The 18,401-nt window shown below is 46.6% G+C and overlaps 3 protein-coding genes and 1 long non-coding RNA gene across 4 annotated transcripts in view; 1 reads left to right on the top strand and 3 right to left on the bottom strand.

Moving 5' to 3' along the window:
* Nucleotides 1-237: 237 nt before the first annotated feature.
* On the bottom strand, nucleotides 238-2,501 carry TMEM41A (transmembrane protein 41A). Its single transcript, XM_062606505.1, has 5 exons — nucleotides 2,348-2,501; nucleotides 2,119-2,272; nucleotides 1,784-1,945; nucleotides 994-1,132; nucleotides 238-675 (listed from the first exon to the last, which is right to left on the bottom strand). The coding sequence occupies exons 1-5, from the start codon at nucleotides 2,443-2,445 to the stop codon at nucleotides 455-457; spliced, it is 774 nt and encodes a 257-aa protein (XP_062462489.1). The 5' UTR covers nucleotides 2,446-2,501; the 3' UTR covers nucleotides 238-454.
* On the bottom strand, nucleotides 2,493-16,976 carry LIPH (lipase H). The gene is made up of 10 exons (XM_062606504.1): nucleotides 15,591-16,976; nucleotides 11,386-11,753; nucleotides 10,600-10,708; nucleotides 10,396-10,497; nucleotides 9,340-9,429; nucleotides 8,164-8,331; nucleotides 7,156-7,251; nucleotides 6,061-6,172; nucleotides 4,401-4,574; nucleotides 2,493-2,844 (listed from the first exon to the last, which is right to left on the bottom strand). Exons 1-10 carry the CDS (start codon nucleotides 15,640-15,642, stop codon nucleotides 2,772-2,774), a joined length of 1,344 nt encoding a protein of 447 aa, XP_062462488.1. The 5' UTR covers nucleotides 15,643-16,976; the 3' UTR covers nucleotides 2,493-2,771.
* LOC134157509 (uncharacterized) overlaps nucleotides 16,673-18,401 on the top strand; it is a 3,435-nt gene continuing 1,706 nt past the window's right edge. The window contains exons 1-2 of the long non-coding RNA XR_009962347.1: nucleotides 16,673-16,740; nucleotides 17,195-17,350. This is a non-coding gene — a long non-coding RNA (uncharacterized LOC134157509). The remainder of the gene's footprint in view (nucleotides 16,741-17,194; nucleotides 17,351-18,401) is intronic.
* Nucleotides 17,915-18,401, bottom strand: part of ANAPC13 (anaphase promoting complex subunit 13) — a 3,837-nt gene continuing 3,350 nt past the window's right edge. Inside the window, exon 3 of the mRNA XM_062606506.1 lies at nucleotides 17,915-18,358. Within this exon, the coding sequence (XP_062462490.1) occupies nucleotides 18,233-18,358 (126 nt within the window). The 3' untranslated portion in view covers nucleotides 17,915-18,232. The remainder of the gene's footprint in view (nucleotides 18,359-18,401) is intronic.

Here is an 18,401-nt window from a genome sequence, read left to right as displayed (position 1 = left end):
GATTTGGAGGGAAGGATGGGAGCCCAGTGGAAGCCTGTCTTGACATGGGAGGGAGAGTGTGGTGGGCTCCCTCTGTTCAAGAGCCGGGAGGAACTAAGGGGTTCTGATTTGCCTTCCTCATGGGATGCTAATACTCCCTGTTTTTCATCCCCGTGCTGATACATTTGCAGGGGGTTGTCAATATCCTCAGGCACGCTGGAGGCACAGGCCAATTTAAACAAAACAGGCACATTAACCGAAGTATTCACAGAGCCCCTGTATAGTGCTCTCCGTGCAGATACATGCACAGTTAAAACATTAATTAAAAATAAAGATCCTTATACCTCCTCTTTGACAAGAAAAATGATTTAAAAACTGCAATTGTCCTTGGTCCACGCTGGCACAGAGCATGCAGAATATAGCCCCCGAGACAGAGACCTGTTGTGAGGCCCCAACATCTGGGGCACCTGGGCCATCACAAGCTCTTTTTGCCGTTGAGTATCTGAGTGTGCTTGTTGTCATCCAGCTTCAAGCGCTTCTTGCTGTACTTCTTGATAAGGGTCCCTGGTATCAGTGCTGCCACAGCCATTGCGAGCAGTTTGAGCAATGTGTCCCAGGAGAAAATGGCATCCAAAGAGGTGATTTGTGACAGAATGGCTCCTGTCTGCACACAGATGAAATTATACGGGGTAAGACCTGAAAGAATCAGAGCAGAAAAAACCCTGTTAGCATCGCACCTACGTAAAATTATCTCAAGTACACCCTTGCCCAAGGCCAGACACAGGAGTCTGTGTTCATAATGGAAAGAATGGGGTTCTTTCTCCACTGGTATCTGTAAAATGCTCAAGACCTCCAAGTGTAAGGGCAGCACAAAGGCAAACAGTTCAATGGGGCAGAGTCCCAGCTATGACCCTGGTGCTCTGCCTTCCAGAGCCCAGTGTACTGCCCAAGGCTTGATGATGAGGAGACAGGCAGTGTCACACTACCCCCTCAGACAGTCTCCCCAGGCCTTACCAATGAGGACAGAGAAGAAGAACTGGGACACAGGGATGTTTAAAATGGGAGCTGAGAGATTCAGAAACCAGTTTGGTGTCATGGGGAACAGCCTCAGGAACAACAAGAAGAAAAATAAGCAGCTCCTGTTCTCTTCTACCTGCCAAGAGAAACGTTCCAAATTATTTCTGCCCTTCAGACACAAGTAATATCTGAATGGCAACAATACTAAAGTGAAGTTTTCTTCTAACATGCCATTACACCAGTCCAGAACTGATGAAAAGCATCAAATTTATGTATGTATGTGTGCCTAATGATAAGGCAGCCCCTTCCATTCAAGTGGTGAAAATGGGCTGTAACCTGCATGACATCAGGAAGTCAATGGCAGAACCACCTCGAGCTGTACAACGTAGCACAAAATGGGCAAGAGGCAGCTCTGGAGCATAGGGGCTTCCCAGCCAATCCATTTGATGTTACTTTTGATCCCTGGCAGTGCTCAAGGCCAGGTTGGATGGGACTTGGAGCAGCCTGGTCTAGTGGAAGGTGTCCCTGCTGTGGCAGGGGGTTGGAACTGGATGAGCTTTAAGGTCCTTTCCAAACCAAACCAGTCTGGGATTTTTTTGGGAGGATCTGGGATTTTCCATGCACCCTCTTTGCAATCAGGCTTGCTCCCAAGAAAGCAATCTGCTCTTAGGTTGTGCCAGAGGTCTCTTACAGACCTATGTGCTTTCATTGTTTCACAAAGTCAGCCCACAAGGCAGCCTCAACCAGGGGCTGCTCTGCGTGTCTGCACAGCCAGCCCCGTTCTTACCTTTCCTTGCAGCAGAGCCACTTTGTCAGGAAAGTAGTAGACGATGAGCTGCTTCCCGAACGCGGCAGAGATCAGGTAGCAGAAGGTCGCTCCCACAGACGTTAGGGCTGAGCACAGCACCAGCCCGGTCCACGGCCCGAACAGCGCTCCAGCCAGGACGTTCTGCCGGGGCACAACAGACTGAGAGCCGGACGGGACAAACGCGTGTGCCCTCACACCCGCTGCCTTCAGGCGATAGCCCTGTTCCTCACCCAGCACCAGCTGCGGGCACAGGGCTCCTCTAAGAGGTTGGTACCGGCTCCCGCCCTGCAAGCCCCCCCGCCCCGCTCCCGTACCAGGAGGCTGGAGCCCGGGATGGCGAAGCTCTGCTTGTAGAGGTACGCGGCGCAAAACAAGGCCAGCGCCGCGCCCCGGTGCTGCCGCTCGTAGTCCCGCAGCGCCTCGGCCAACTCCCGCAGCTCCTCCAGGTCCGACGGGAACCGCAGTGGCCTGGAGGGGAAGGATGGGAAGGAAGAGCACGGGGAACGCCGGGGCGCAGACCCGCATCACCCCCGCCGTACCCACCTGCGCGCCTGCCCGGCGCTCAGCCGCGACGACAGCAGCCACAACCCGGCCGTGGCGGCCGCGAAGGCGAGCAGCAGCCCCGCCAGCCGCCGCCACATCCCGCGGTGCGCTGCGGCGCCGTGCGGTGCGGTGCGGCCTCACACGCCGCGCAGGCGCGGGGCGGAGCGCAGCGCGGCCGCCCCGAGGGACCCGCCTCCTCCCCGGGGCACAAAGGCGGTCCCGAATCCCAGAAGCACGGCAGGACCTCGTGTTTCTTGTGTCAGTTCCACAGCCCCGTTTATAAATCAGGTCATTGATACAAGTGCCCTGCCGCGCTGTCGTCTGGTCTCCGCAGGAGGTGCCGTGGAGCTTTCGGGTGAGTCCCCAGACGGCTGTGAACGGCTGTCACCGTCAGATGTGACACATGCAGGTCTTAGCTCCTACCTCAGCATGGGATAGGCTTGAAGGTGTGTTTGGTGTTCTCCATCAGCACAAGGTCGTACCTGCACAGCTGTGGTCTGCATAAACACAGTAATGCAAGCCAGAAAGTGAAAGATCAGCCTTTCTTGTATCACCTCCCAGTCAAGTCTCCCAGCATGCTGGAGGCTCACATTTAATCGGTCATGTTCTCAGGACAGCTAGCTTGAATTCCACCTAAAGTGAGGTTGAGTTCAAGCCTTACCGATGTCAGGGATACCTTGATCATTCTGTTCTTTGTTATCTTTGGCATTTCCTTGTGGAAAAAGCAACACAAAAGTCAGCAAGCAAACTGAGGCTGTGGAGTTCATGGTTCCCTCTGAGCCAGTCTACACTTGTGTGCTCCCTGAGCAGGGTGGTCCTTCCAGCGCACCAATTCCCTGGTGCCAATGTTAGGGATTGTGCTGGCACTTGGAGCTGGGACCAGGCATTGATCTGGCTTAGAGCTAGACCAGCCAAAAAACAGTGGAAACACTTACGGTTTCACCTGGGGCCACGTGAGCATTGTTAATTAGCACTGAAGTAAGAAAAAGACAGGGCAGGACATCCCTCCATGTGACAGCGACACATAATGGTGTTAAAACAGTCATGTAACTGTGCTCATAGTCTGTAGCAGCTCCGCCTAGGAGACACTAGACAGCCTCTGATGAAAGGTTAGGGCATTTGCACCTGCTTTTTAAAAGGTTGTATGTGGCTCTTGGGCTGGAAGTGACTGTGGAGATAGGGAACAGGAGAAAGTGAGTGTCAGCAAGGGGGAGCTGCAGAAGGACTTTGCTTATTAGGTATATACACCATCTTTTCCTTATTGCAAGGCTAAGATAAGCTGACCTTCATCATCTGCAAGCAAACATGTTCCGCAGCCCTGTCCTTTTGTTTTTGCTTCACCCTCCTCACTCTGTGATATGCAATCCTTGTTTAACCCAAATTTAAAGCATGGTATGGATTGATGTTCACATAGCAACATAGGGTCAACCTAAGAGATTATGTACTTGCTGAGCTCAGGTAGAGATCCCATCCTGCAAAGGTGCCCTAGAAATCAGGGAAGCTTAAGGGTAGGACTCCAGAGCAGAGGTGACTGAAGCAGCTGTAGAGGTCTCATCTGCAAATAACCTGGCAGGTGCCTCACGATGTGGACGGTAGTCAGTGCGTTAGGGCATAGCGGCAAGCAGCTCCCACTTCCTGGAATTCCAGGAGTAAATTAATCTCCCTGCTTGGCTGGACTTAGAAATTGGCTGGGTTATAAAATGTGTATTTGGGACTGGATATCTGTATTAGATTTACCTGCAGTCTAGAGTTCACGTCCGGGCAGCTTCTCAACAGTTGTTTTCCTGACCAAAGGTACAAAGGTCAGGCCACATCAGAGTTGGGCCACTAAGTACATGTGTTCAGTACAATAAGACAAAGTCTGTGTTCAGGTGCATGCTCACCTATGGGATTTGTGTGTAGGCACTAAAGACAGCATTTATTCCCAAGGCAGGTGTACAAGAGTGAAATGTGAAATAAAACTAATTCTTCTGGACAGACTTAGCCAGGCCAGGAATGTGGGAGATTGATTCACTTCTGTCCAGTCTGCAATGGCTTCTAAACCTCTGCTTACCTTTCTGGATTTGTAAGTGACCGGAACCTCATTTGGAGAATCCTGAGTTTGAATTTTGGGCCAATGACAGATCCTGTGGAAAACGTCAGGGAAATCCTTTCTATATTTTCAAAATCCTGGTCAAATCCGACTAGCAAAGTGATTTGGTTGTAACGCTGAAAGGCTGAAACTTCTCTAAAGATAAAGCAGACAAGGTGTTGGAGAGTCACTAAGGGAATAGCACCACTTGTAATACATTCAGTGTGATATTAGGAACAGTGCTGGGGTGAGGACTGAACTCACAATCAGCTTCTGATTTACAGGAAATTCAGGTCTCCAGGTGTGAACCTGCTCAGCCACTTTTGCACTCAGTTATTCGGGGTGAGAGTGGGGACACAGAGGTCTGATGTCATTTGCTCTGGTCCCAAACCAGAATCCCCACTGTGATGCTGTTTTGAATCCAAGTGGCCCAGACTCGAATGATGTTTGTACCTGGCTGTGTGTGCAGACCTGAACACTGAGTCACTTGTGGAGTCTGGAGAATACATTGCTGTATATAGACATCTGTTTGTAACAACACTGTATGGCTGAGGAAGCTCTACAAATGGAAGACTGTACCTTGGGGGTATTAATGCCCCTAGCTAAATTTCTGGTAGGTCTCTTCCGGCAAATGCAGCAGAAGCATCTGTGAAACAGTGCAGTGTTGAGTGGAATGAATGGAAAGTAATCCAGCTTTAAGCACAGGCTTAGAGACATGAAAACTTGCAGGGCTGGGGTTTGACAGGATGGCCAGTTCCACTTTGATATATGCATGAAAACGGAACCTGTCTTGGTGCAGAAGCAGCACAACCGTGGCCATGACCACACAACACATTCTTTATATCTCTGGTTGTATGGCCATTGTTTAAAGTTTTCCCTTAGGAAGGTGAAGAGTGCAGTTGTGATGGAAGTGTATCCTGGTTGCAATGCTCAAAATGCCTGGTCTTGTTGAGAAGTTTTAGCAGTCTGACACAACAGGGCAGGTTTTAACCTGCCAAAGGTGTTTCCGATGCGTGTGTGCGTAGGCAAGCTGCCTGGTGGGCTGCCACACACTCGCTGGTCCTGTTGTGCAGCCCCAGGGAGCTATGCAGATTGCTCCAGTGCAAGCAGATATGGCTGAGAGAGTATACAGATAGAGAAAACTAGTTGAGCAGGACTTGTTTGACTGAAGCGTGTTATGATCAATTGGGAATTTGTATGTCAACATAAGCACCAGTCATTAATTTGCCTCTCCAAGTGAAATGAATTGATTTGGGTGTTACATAGTCAGGCTCAGGTTCATCCCAGCTGTCTTGGGCACGCAGAGCTGCAACGGAATACTCCCTGGAAGGGGAAGGAAAGAGGGGGAGATGTGTTTTTTCCTCCTGCTTTAGTGGAAGTGCAGGACAGCTGTGCCCCTGGCTGAGATTGTCCACTTCAGTCCTTTAGACGACTGAGAAGAGCCCAAACCAAATGCCTGGGCTGTCAGCTGCTCTGCGGCAGGGAAGCCTGTGAGGATTGCGTAGGGCCAGGAAAGCCCTAAGGCATGTACCCCGCCAAGGATCAGCAGGGAAATGAGAGGAGGGTATCTTGCCTCCTCGCATATGCAAGTCATACCAAGTGGTTTGCTAACATTTACGGACCATAGATGGGTAAGACTTACGGGTTAACTTTAGATTCTGCCTCCTTCCCAGTTTCATCAGCTAGTACAATGCTGAAGGTGCCTCTTCTGGTGTCTTTGTTCCATGTAGTTATATCCACAAAGTAGTGATAAACTGAGGAGAGAGAGAGAGCACAAGCTTGGTCAGAGTCTGCATGCTTGCTCTGCTTTCCAGCCCAGCTCTGTGCCTGTCTGGAGCTGAACTGCAGTCAGAGGATGACTTCTTCCCATTCAGTTCATCTCTAAAACCTCTTTCTCCATCCCTTTTTCCACCTCCCTTTGCAGAGATTGCTAACAGAAATATTAAGAGATGTGGGAAAGCCCTGCAGCAAGGGTTACACAAATGGCATGCAAGATGGCCTTTCAGCACACGCCCTCTCACTCCCTGCCTTCTTCATTCATTTTCAGATTGCCTTTTCTTTGTCCTGTCTGCCTCTGAATGTCCACTCCTGAACCCCTTCATTTCTTTTTTACCATCTTTCATTTGTCTTCTCCGTCTTAGAGCAGAATTGTCTGTTCTTTCCTCTGCTCTGTCAGTCACAGAATTCACTTGCTGACCAGCCATAATCCCTGCCCGTGGCTTGGTATGTTGGTGGCCACTGAGATGAGGAGAAATCTTGGGGAAACCTTTTTTTACACCAATTCTCCCTTGCCTGGGCCCTTTCCCTGTGCCTTTTGCTTTTGTCCATGGTAGCTCTTTCACCTGTTCAGCTCAGAGCATGCCTTTGACTCCCATTGTTCCCACACAACTTTTCCTTGCACCACACCTTGTGGTGTGTTGTTTTGAAACACAGCTTAGGAACTACCCTTTCATGTTTCATTTGCGTGTTCTCAGCAAATTTCCTAGCACCGTAAGCAAGATGAGCCTGTTCTTAACACATCTCTAGCAAGCAACTGGCTTTCCACAGCACCGGGCAGGTTTGCAGATAAAGAACGTAATGGCAAGGCTGCAGATGGACACAATTCTACCCAGCAGCTGCTGCCTTTGCTTCTAAAATGCTGCCTATGATGCCAATTGCAACTAAACGTCCCTGCTCAGCTGCTGTGGAAGGAGGCAATACGCAGAGAAAAACGATCTCAGAAATCTTAGTCACTTACTGCAGAATGGCTCTTTGTCTGCCGTATCAAAAAACATACTTGTCACTGGATGGCTCTGTTGTGTTAAATAGCTTTTCCACTCATGGGCATAATAACCTATAGATGACAGTTTGTAGAGGAAACAGAGTTACTGCACAGGTATGTAAGCAACTAAATTGCTGAAAGTAACAAAGCAAGTATTTAAGAAATAGCATATTGCTTGCCAGCTGTGAGGTGGTGCTGTGACACATGCTCCTGGGCTCTGCAGACTTGTACCAGGGCTGGGTTTGACTTGTGTAACTAAAGCCAGCTGAGTGTCTAAATATGCCTGGTTACTGCTCAATGCTTATTTTAAGGTCAGTCTTTTTTCCACATCTGATGACCATCCATGGTCAAAAAGGATTTCATTTTGCAGTGCAGAATGAAAATCATCCCCTTTTTTGTGAGCTCATTTCTGGAACTGTCAGGGGGTTTAACATCAGCATTTCAGAAATGGCAGCCTGTCACATCCAGGCTGGGACACCTCTGTGGGTCAAACACCCAGAATACCCTTTGTCCATCCCACTGCCATTCCTTTTACAGTCAAGAGGGCTTTGTGGAGCTGAAGATTTCTTAGAAAAGATTCTGTTGTAGTAAGAACATGTCCCTATCCCTCAAACTCTGCAACTAATGGACCTTAATTCATTGTTTCTGAGACTTTTGTGTAAAGATCCCATCTTGTTTTGGCTTTTCCAGTTCTAGAATCCTTTACACGTGCATTGTGTTCTAGACTGTAGTGTGATGTGACTGCACAAAGAGCAGGGACGTTTCTCAGGCCTGTTTTGCCTGCAGCAGAGGTTTGTGGCCCTGCAGATGTCAGTGAGACACCGTCTCAACAGCTTCAGCGGGAATAACTGACATGCTTTCGCAAAGCACCATGTGGTGTTAGCCCTTCAGCAAAACACTTGTCACACTCCAAGTCTCAGTAACAGTGAGCAGCTCTGTCAGACACGTGTGTTCAGGATGTATTTACATTCCCTGGATCCTCACCTAGGATGGGGCACGACATAGGCCAGAAGGTTTTGCAGCTGGCACACTTGCCATTCCGGTAATTCCTGTAGGAGTCACACGGGTACGCCGTGATATTGCAGCTCTGTTTCAGGGATGACATGAACAGGAAAACAGACCTCTGGTGGTCACATTTAAAATACTGCAATCCTTAATCATACACAGGGAAGAAACATTTTGTTAGCAACCCTCGTGCTTCCGGAAAACAGCATCAATGCACTAGCTAAAAGGGACAATCACTGACCAGCCTGAACAGCAGATTGCATGGGGCTGTGGCAGAACACTAAGTGGGCACTGGCCTCTCCCTTTGAGTGCACTCAGCTCTGCCTGTGTCTACTGGTGCAATTTCAGAGGATCCAGCTGTAGACACTATTCAGTGTCAGGTGTTCTCTTCTTTTTGGTGTAAAAAACTCTTTAGAAAGACATAACAAATAAAATGAGGTGTTGCATGAGCAGCAAAATGGGTGAAGCCTCATTCCCATTAAAAAAAAAAATCCATATTTCCTATGGATATTTGTTTCAGGTTTGTTTTCTATGCAGATCCTTTTGGGTCTTGAAAGGGTTGAGTTCACATTACTGCCTTTTCTTCCATGAGGTACCTTCTTCACCCAACTTCCACAAAACCATTGCTGCCAGGCTGGAAAGGGTAAAAGCTTTCTTGCACTCAAGACCAGGCCTCTGCCTTCCAGACTGCACTGCCTGTCACTGCCAAGAATGGGGCATTGGGGTCATTATAACCCCATTCATCTTGAACCTGTTTTCTGAACAGGTTCTTGCTATTGCTTGTCTTTGGAGTTTGTGTGTGTTCTAAGAAGTAATAATAATATTGTTATTAGTAGTAATAATAATAATAACCCCACAGGTTTTCTAAATATATTCACAAAATAAAGGCACAAATCCACCTTATAACTCAGTGTATGGACAATTATCCTATTTGCATTTGTGACAGAACAGGATTAATCCTGATTCGTATGGCTTCCTGATACACATCAGCTAACCCCCTCTTCCATCTCTGGGCCACGTCAGTGCTGGGAAGAGACTGCTGTTATGGTTTTCCCAGAATTGGGCTTCATGTATTTTCTAAGCAATGATGATGTTTCTCTGTCCTTCTCCTCTCTTTCTGTCAGTGTTTGTGCAATTCAAGGCAGAATGAATTACCAGAAAATATTGTCAGTGGGCAGCCAGGCTGGTCGGTCCCACCGTTGGGGTAGAAGTCAATGTGGCCTAATGCTTCTCTGTAACCTAGTCCTGATAAAAGAAAATATGAGAGGTGTGGGGTGGGAATATTGAATCATAAAATGCAGAAGAAGGAAACATAAGAAAACAACTAGGGGGAAAAAAATAGTTATTTAGCTTTAGGATGCCTGCCTGTGCAGGAATATTAATGTCATTCATCTGTTTAGGCAGCAGGCCAAATGGTTGTGACCCAGCTGTGTCAGCTTAGCAATGCTATCAAATACCTAAAATAAGTCAGTGCATGCGACAGTACAAACTCTGGCTTTTTGTGTCATTGTGTGTGGGAGAGGAAAAGGGATGTGAAACACTGTGTATCACTGTGCTGCTGAAGTCTGAGTTCTTGGAAGGGCTGGGAGAAGATGAGGTCGGAAAGCCGAGCCCAGTGGGTCCGGATGCCAGTGTGAGCAGAGCGGAGGGCTTGCATTGCACTGCTGCCCTGGCTGTGGGTTTGGAGATGTGCTGTGCACCGGCTGGGAAAGGAGAGGGCTGGAGGAGATTCCAGATTCACCCTGGAGGAGGGTTTAGCCTATGGGAGGTGGGATGAAGAGTGCAGGGAGCCACTGGGTTGGGAATAATTGATCTGCTATGCAAGGCATTCAGCGGTGTGACTAGCTTTTGGGATGACCCCCCAGTGTGAGGTTAGTGGGGAACTGCTCCGGCAGGACTGTGTGCTGGTCTCAACAGGGGACTGCTGCACCAGTGCCTAAGTCCTTGCTATTCACGGGCCATGAGGTTGTAATTGCTATAAACCTGCGGCATGTTTGAAATGCAAATAAAACAGCAGCTCCCGAGGGAGTGCTGATGACAGTGAGGACAAGGCAGGGACACAGAGCCCTTCACAGCACCACTGAAGGAGACTGCTGCTCTCCTGGGATAGGGGAGCAAGGATCACTGCTGCCTACCAGAGCCCCTGCTTTCCATGCTCCCTATCAGCCTCTAGGTTTCTTTGTTATGGTAAAGAGGACAAATATCAGGTACCATCCGTGTCTGAATGAATGACATCAACAAACTGTGCATCTGTAGGGTCCAGCCTCTCACTGGGTGGTTTTCCTCGGTACAATGGGCCTGCTGGGTCAAGACCTGCAACACAAAGCCAGGCACTTGGTGTCACTTGAGCACTGACTGTGGTCATGGTGAACAGCTATCCTTGCGGCAAAAGGACTGACAGGAGGAAGAGCTTACCCGTGATTCTTCCAAGTGCACCATCAAACAGCTGCCCCACAAAGCCAGAGATGTGTGCTCCCAGGCTCACTCCTATCATGTGCATGGAGTTAAGGGATGCTCCATCAATCTGAGATTTAAAAGTACTCGTGGTCACAGATTTTAGGCACATGAAAGGCACAAACAGTATTAGAAGGAATGTAAATGTATCTCGCTACTTTTCCCACATTCTCCCTTGGTGTGTTCCATTCTGTGAATATTCCCCCTTTGATGATCCCACAGTACCACCAGCGCTCATGTTTGAGGCCCACATCTGACAGAGCTGTGATGAGAGCTGCTCAGGCAATGGTTGTATTTTACTGTGGCAGTGACTACAAGTATGGAAGGAGAGAATATTCATCAGCCCCATGAGAACGATTCCATTAGCCCCACATGTAGTTCCTGCAAGAATTCCAGTGTCATCATTGTCTGTACCTGTGCAACATCTTAGAGGAGTTGCAAACTCTAGTGGATGCCCACAAGCTTACTTTTGGACATACATTAAGTGGAAATAGAGTTTCTATGTATGGGAAAACATATCTGTAGAGTTTTTTTTTTTTATATAAACTGAATATTGCAACAAAATACCATTGTACCAAGACTGAGGGTAGAGTTTGGCACTGCAAGTACAGCTGCACTTCGAAAAAATTAATATATTTCCTTTTAGGAGTTTATTTTCCCAGAACTGCTGCTGTTTTAACCACTTCCTTTGTGCCCTCTCCATACGGTGCCTTAATGACTGTATCATAGTGTGAGTGTTCAACTTACCAACGTCTCATCAATCAGTTTCTTCAGAATCTCAGCAACTCTTTTGCAGTTTCTGGAAGCATGGCTGTAGATGAGAGTTGTTGCCCCATGGTTCCAGTCCACAACGATGACATTCATGTCTTCTACAGAAAGCAGGAGGTGCACCAAGTCTGGGATCCAGACGGGGGCAGAGCCTGTGAATCGGTACCCATGGATGATGAAGGTAGTTTTCTTGGTCACATCTAGATACTTGGAGGCTGGTGAATTGAGCTTTTCAGCACAGGTTGGGTTCTGTCTGGTGTAGAGCAGCAGCTTCACGTTCAGGTGTGTCCCTACCAAAGCATTGCCGATGCTGAGAGTTGTGAATGCAGGGCATGTCTCCTCGGGATCTGAAAAGAGCACAGTGGGGCAATCCTGAGGTTAGCACCAATGCATTTGCTTTGATCCCTTCTTCCTGCCAGCCTGCACAGGCACAGGAATATATGTTGTGAGCTACCTCTTTCCTCTCCATCATGTTCATGGCTGGAGCTACCCTGAACCTTAGGCTTTCTTGTCATGTTGGAACAAAGACAGCAGGTGTACCATCTTGGAGCAGCACAGTCCTGCTTCCACTAGCATCTGGGAGATGGCATATACTCTCTCCAAGAATCCCTCTGGTGTGAGGAAAAAAATTAGAGACTGACAACCAATTGTTGTATTGGTTTGAGAGCAGACCCAGGTGCTCCGGACGGCTTCTAGAGTAAAGAGATACCTTCATGGTTTGTTTGTAACTGGAGCTGACAAGCTGCAGAGGATCTTGCTGTTGTGAGGGACAGCTCAGTCCTTCATTTGTGTTTGCAGATGCAGCCTGCTGTTTCAGACTGCAAAATGGGACACCCTTTGACCGCATGAGATACGGTACTGATACTGTTTCATACACAGCTGAAGAGTAACTGAGATTTATGTAAGTGCTGCTTTATGGGATGGCCTCTGCCATTTGAAAGCCTGTCTTTGTTCCTTGCTTTTCCAGCAGAACACCAGCTGAGCCTTCAGAGTCCAATGCTATCTCCAGCAGGGCACTGGGAGGGAATGGAGTAACTGTCTCCAGACAGACACTGCTTATGAAGGCTCTCTCAGGTTTTGTAGCCTCTTCCTGCGTCACAGTCCTTTTCTGCAAATCCCCTTAATCTGATTGAAGAACCCTGTGGGAGAGTGAGTCTCTCACACATACAGCCTGGGCTGCAATTAACTGTTCAGGCTGCAGTTGCTAGAGAAATCTTCCTGAGCTTTGTTGTTTGAAGGGCTGTGCAGTAGGTAGAAGGGTTTAGAAACCCCACAGCTGTAAGCTAATTGAGCTCGAGCAAATCTCCATTGCTCTGTGCATTTCAATTTCTAAATGATGAAACTCTCACAGTTTCTATGAGCAACTTTCCTTGTTCTCCTCCTATGGAAATCAGAAGCGTAAGAGTGATATAAATGCTATGTGCCCAGCACATAAAATGATTGCTCAGTTGCCATAGTTCTGCTAATTACTTTGTAGAATTCCCAGGAGCTCCAGAAATAAAAGTTAATAGGCTGGAAGTATGTTGCAGTTAAGTCCAACTGGATATTTTAAATTGCTACCATAAATTCAGAAATAAATTTTAGCGCTAGAAACCCATGGAGTCCTTCCTGTATAAAGCCTACGGTAAAATATGACTAAGTGGGAGAGGAGTGGTAGAAAATGAGCCCTCAGCCAGGCCCAGTGAACCTCAGTTGAAATCAGTGGCCTTTGAATTGAGGGTGTTCTGCCTCTGTAATGCTTCAATCAGGGCTCACAGGGGCAGTGGGACTCTGGGTCCTGCCTGCAAGAGTAAAGGTGACCTGCATGGCTGTCTCCTGAGCAGCTTGCTCTCACCTTGCTCTTACAGTGCTAAGATGCTCCAGAGAAGCAGCAGTAAGAGCTCCCCTGTGACACTGCTCACATGGAGATCTCAAAGTAGCTAGCAGAGAAAAGGCATCATTTTTTGCTGCTATACACCAGCATTCACAGTGATTCTCAGCGACTGTCCTTTAGGTGCTACTGCCACATAAATAATACAATATTTCTTTTTCATTAATAACCATTGTTTTATTCTATGGTATTTTTATATAGTCTTGTTAGTCGTCTTTACCACCGCTGAAGCTGTAGGAGTACAGGCAGAAATGCAGGCAAGAATTACTTCTACATGGTGCAAGATCGCACTGATTGCTTCATTTGTTTCTGTATCTCCTGCATTGTGCTGAGACTTGCCCACAGGAGCGCTATGTTTGTCACCAGAACAGCCCAAACCTTCTGCTGAAGAGGAGGTTTTAAGGATCTGATCAGCATTTGCTAATACCTAACACAGGAACTGTTTGAAAAGCCTTGTTATATCTGCACCAAGTCTGTTAGATTTGTACTATTTTGATTAACAAAATCAGATCAGTGCTAATAGTGGGGGGAAACCTGCCAGCTTCTCTTCAGGCAGGCTGGTGCATATCCCAGACTCATCCACCATGTGTTACAAAAGCTGACACATGAGGACCGCCAGTGATCCTGGATTTGCTCTTCATGCTGATAAGCACAGCGAATCCTACCCAAATGGCTGGAATTGTCTTTGAAACTCCAGCATGATTTCTCTGATGGACAAGAGGCTGATTGAGCTTAACTCTGCAAGCAAGTAAGTGAGGTGGAAACAGACCACTGTACTTAACCCATGTCCAACAGTCCTCTTCCCTCAAGGAAAGGTGAATAAATGTGACAATTAACTCAGTGTCCCATTAACTAGCTTCCAGCCCTGTCTAGGCCATTAGCTTGCTGAACAGCCTCAGGCAATTCACTTTCCTCTGTCTGCTCAGTTTTCTGGTGTGTAAAATAGGATGGCAAACACTAGTTTCCTCACAAGCTTGAGATCAGCCTCAGAGGTGCTAATGCAGCAGGATTCTGAAGTTCTGAAGTTACATATATGAATATGAATATATCTATATATATATGTGTAACTTCAGAACCACATTATATATGTATGTAGCTTCAGAACCAGGCTTTTTCTTCCTTCTGTCCTGGATGTTCTTCTGCCCTGGATGTATCTGTCCAGGATGCTCACCCTGCGCACAGGCAGGGTTTGCAATAGTGGCATTTTCAGGGCTGTGATCTGGAGGCTGTCTGCATGAATAGAATAGCAGCTGAATTTTTTAACTCCACCGGTCTGTCCTCTTGCAAAGTGAAGTTCCAACAGATTTTCACTTCAGAGGGTCAGATTTGCAGTTGTCCTAGCTGTGGTCCTTGGAAGACTGTATTTCCACAAAGAGCCTGTGAAGGGGGCTGCTCTCCCAGTCAATGCTTTGCATGGATCTCAGATAAGCATGTTGCTGCTTCTGTGCCTGCCTGCAGTTTCACTGACACTGAAAACACTGTCACCTTGCCTGGGCTCTTTACAATGTGTTCCAACAGATTTGTCCTGTGCATCAATAATGAGCCTTCAGCTTTAAGCACATTTCACTACCATACAGCAAATCCCAGTAGCATGAGTGAATGTTTCTATCACTTTTCCAAAGGGGGAGCATGCCCTCTACCTCTTAAACTGGTCTTCAGTATCTCACTGGGTTTCCTTGGTGCCTTTTTTCCACCTCTTACGACTACATTTCCTAAAGCATATTTAACAAACCAAGCAAAATGCGACCCCAGGATTACTCCAGAGAACCCAGAAATACAAGTTATTATTTACAAGAATTCTTCTAGGGTTTCTTTAATCCTATCTTTTTCCTATAAAGCAGAGAGCTATAACTTGACTTGCTCCCATGAGTATGGTAGCACAAGGCAGTACATTTGTTTATTGTTACACAGGTTGATTCTTGGTAGGGCTGTGAGGATATCAAATGAAGCTTATGTTCACGAATGGTAATTCATCCTTTGCGTCTGTCATATCAGACACTGCTGAGAAGAAATCACTCTTCTCTGAAGATTTCAAATGACATTTTCAGTGTGGATGGATAGTACTTATATAAGAGGAATGTTTGCAAAGGGAGGAAAAGATAATAAAAATGACTGCTGGTTTTATATTTGGAACTCTTAGAGCTGACTACATTCATGTAACCCGTATAATTTGCTTTGCCAGAATAAATAATGCTGGTGAAAAACCCTACGCAGTAACTGTAATGCAGAGAGTAGATATATTCATGCTTCTGCAAAGCACAGAAAGCGTGTTATATTTGACAGAAACATTGAAAACAAATGGTTGGTTTCTTACCTGTTTTCACCGCATACAAAAGGTAGATCAACACAACGCACAGCCTCAGCATATGGATTCCCACATGGAACTTCTGCAGGTAAAAGGTTTGAAGGATCCCACAATTTCTTTGGCACGTATCTTCTGTCTCTGACAACAGTTTGCTCTCTTTTTTTTCCCTGCCAGTAACCGTAGGTGTGGTGAAAGGAGGAAGTTACCAGCCAAGAAATGAAGACCAGTCTTTAGTTATACAACTAAAGCTTCTTCTGAAAAAGGTGGGGCACCTTGTATTTTACCAGGTCTCCTTATTTTAAATCTAGTTTGCCCTGGGAAATGACTAATCCAAGACACAAATGGTTTGGTATCACTGTAAGCAGCAATTTGACTACAGGTGTTGAAACTAAGGGAATTATTGCATGTCTGTCTGTTGCAAAGAATGTCAATAGGCAGTGGAGAACCTGTGTGTCACTGCAAGTGTGATAAGCATCTGGGCAGGGCAAGCGCCTGGTTTCACAGGGCCCTACATTGTAGGATTCATACTCTCCCACATCCCTCCAGCTGTGCTGAGCACTCTGGCCCAGCATCCCTTCTAACCTATGAGACCCTGTCACCTCAAGCAGGAGGCACAGCACTATGGTGTGACCAAGAGAAGGTACCAGTTTGAGACAGTCTGGGTCTCCACTGGGCTGTCAAGTGACTGCTGTGTTGGATGACACTACATCTGGCACCCTCACCAGATCCATATTTTCCTGCAGACCTGCTGGAACCTCATGAATCCAGCTCTAATTTAAGTAAGAAAGGGTTTTCTTTTTCCCGTGCTGGATGGCAGGAAGATGACAGATGTAAAGACCACTGTCGGGCAGGAAAGGAAGTCTGAAGCTGGAGCTGGAAGATCTAGTGGCAGAATTGGAAACATGAGGTGGTGGGAAGTTTGTTAAGAGGTGAGAGGGGAGCGGAGAGCAGGGATGGCTGCTGTGTAGAAGCTATGTGGTAGCTTTTCCTAATGTTTCCTTAGCAAATTCTTCTAACACAGACCAGGGACAGGGAACATGGGGAGGATCAGAAACACCTCATTAAGCACAGGCTCTGCTTACTTTCCCCCGGTGATGATCCAGTGAGGAACTGAACTCTTAGAGTTCCCAGTGGCATAACTGTTTCTTTGGTCCCTGCTGTATGTATTAAGCATTTTGACTTTGCTAATTCTTGGGTTAATCCTTAGCTCTGCCTGCTGGCTGGCTGCTGCTCTTTCTTGTTCAGACAAGTGCCTGCTGCTTCCCTGGTGCAGGCACAGGTTACGCTGCAGCCACGGGTGCAAGCCCAGTAACATACATGTTTGCTTCACAAGCACCTTGAGCTCTCCATCCTCATGCAGTTCAGCAATCAGTCTTACAGGACATGTGCTATGATGCCATTTGGTAATCACACAGGCAAAAGCCATGTTATTTTGAAGAGGTTACACATTGAGAAAAGACACCAAAAACACTGGAGTGAAAGCTGCAGGATCCAGGGAAGTGCTTTTTCTGATGCACTGGCAAAAGAAAGTAACTTGGAATATTGTTTTCCTTCCAGTTCCTTTCTCACCTCTACCAGTAATCCTAAACTCTGTCAAAATATTTGCTCCTTAGCAAGTTCTGCCAATGATGTGAAGGAATTGGTCCAACAGTGAAACAGGCAAGATGAACAGAAGGCTTTTACCTATTGCAAAAGACATGTCAGAGTCAGAGATAAAATGAGAGGAAGAAATCAAGAAGGCATTGCCTTTCTTCTCAGCACAAAAAGAGGTAACAATTTATTGCCTCAAGCTAAGGCCTGCTTGTTTCTTTTCCCCATTGTTTTCCTCAGATTTCTATTTCCCATCTGAGATAGCACATCCAAGTGGCTATCAATTCAATAGGTGGTACACTGGGACTGGCAGGCTCTTCCTTGTCAGCCTCAATCTTCCCTCAAAAGACAATGATTTTGAGTAACTACTCAAAAATATGCTATTTTTTTAGCACAAATCAGACTGTCTGTTTGCAGTACATGTACTGGCAAACATACCCAGCATGTCAGCACTGGAAATGCCAGTATTACCACCGCCATCAAACCATGAGATGAGGCGTTCAAATAACCACATATGTTTACAAGTTACTTCCAGCTCTTGAATCCTGTTGACCAATCTGTCATGCCTGCCCCACGCAACCTTCCTCAGCCACACACTCGTTAAAGATGGTAACAACTGACTTAGGGATATTGGGTTTTGTACACTGAACTCTCACCACAGAACACACAGGAATACTTCTTGGGACATAAACCTTCAGTCAGAAATGATCCCATTGTGAGTTTTGAAATCAAAACCAACTTGAGACAGTAAAAACAACTTCTTTTATTACATGTAGAAAACATTTAAGATTGAAACTGGCACCAACTTAAGAACAATTTAACAGAAGATAGGAAATAATTTTACATAAGAGAAACATTTTTTATATTAGCTCTGAGGTGTCAGGCAGCCACTGTTATTTCACACTTATTACAGAAGCATTTTAAACTGTGTGTGGCCACTGTTTGAGGCTTTTTCAGAAGTGCTGTTTCTTCCTTAGAGAAGCCTTTGACAGCGATGGTCAGCTGAAAAATATTCTTTATATTGCATTCATGCATCCACAGCATGAAATCTCACTGATTCACTAGTTTCCCGTGGGAGGAACATTTTCATGGAGATACTGGAGAGCCAAATCTGTCCACTTCATTTCTTGCTCTTTCACAGACTCAGTTGTTCCACCATTGTCTTGCTCAGGTTCAGGAAGCTCATTCTGAGAACCAAACAGAGATACACTGCATTTCACACATAATACA

Source organism: Pezoporus occidentalis, unplaced genomic scaffold (assembly GCF_034315485.1).
Source record: "Pezoporus occidentalis ecotype Australia unplaced genomic scaffold, CSIRO_AGI_Poc_V1 ctg97, whole genome shotgun sequence".
NCBI lineage: Eukaryota > Metazoa > Chordata > Aves > Psittaciformes > Psittacidae > Pezoporus > Pezoporus occidentalis.
Note: the sequence above shows the minus strand (reverse complement) of the source record. Positions and strands in the feature narration are given on the sequence as shown.

Bases quoted from the DNA above. Each gene is read 5' to 3' on its own strand.
- TMEM41A (XM_062606505.1), bottom strand. From the start codon at position 2,445: ATGTGGCGGCGGCTGGCGGGGCTGCTGCTCGCCTTCGCGGCCGCCACG. The intron at 1,133-1,783 runs GTAAGAACGGGG...TTCTCTTGGCAG, and splicing joins TGGCTCTGCTGCAAGGAAAG to GTAGAAGAGAACAGGAGCTG. The intron at 676-993 runs GTAAGGCCTGGG...TGATTCTTTCAG, and splicing joins CTTCTTCTCTGTCCTCATTG to GTCTTACCCCGTATAATTTC.
- LIPH (XM_062606504.1), bottom strand. From the start codon at position 15,642: ATGCTGAGGCTGTGCGTTGTGTTGATCTACCTTTTGTATGCGGTGAAA. The intron at 10,498-10,599 runs GTAAGCTCTTCC...TTTGTGTTGCAG, and splicing joins TGCACTTGGAAGAATCACGG to GTCTTGACCCAGCAGGCCCA. The intron at 4,575-6,060 runs GTAAGTCTTACC...CTTTATCTTTAG, and splicing joins GCAGAATCTAAAGTTAACCC to AGAAGTTTCAGCCTTTCAGC.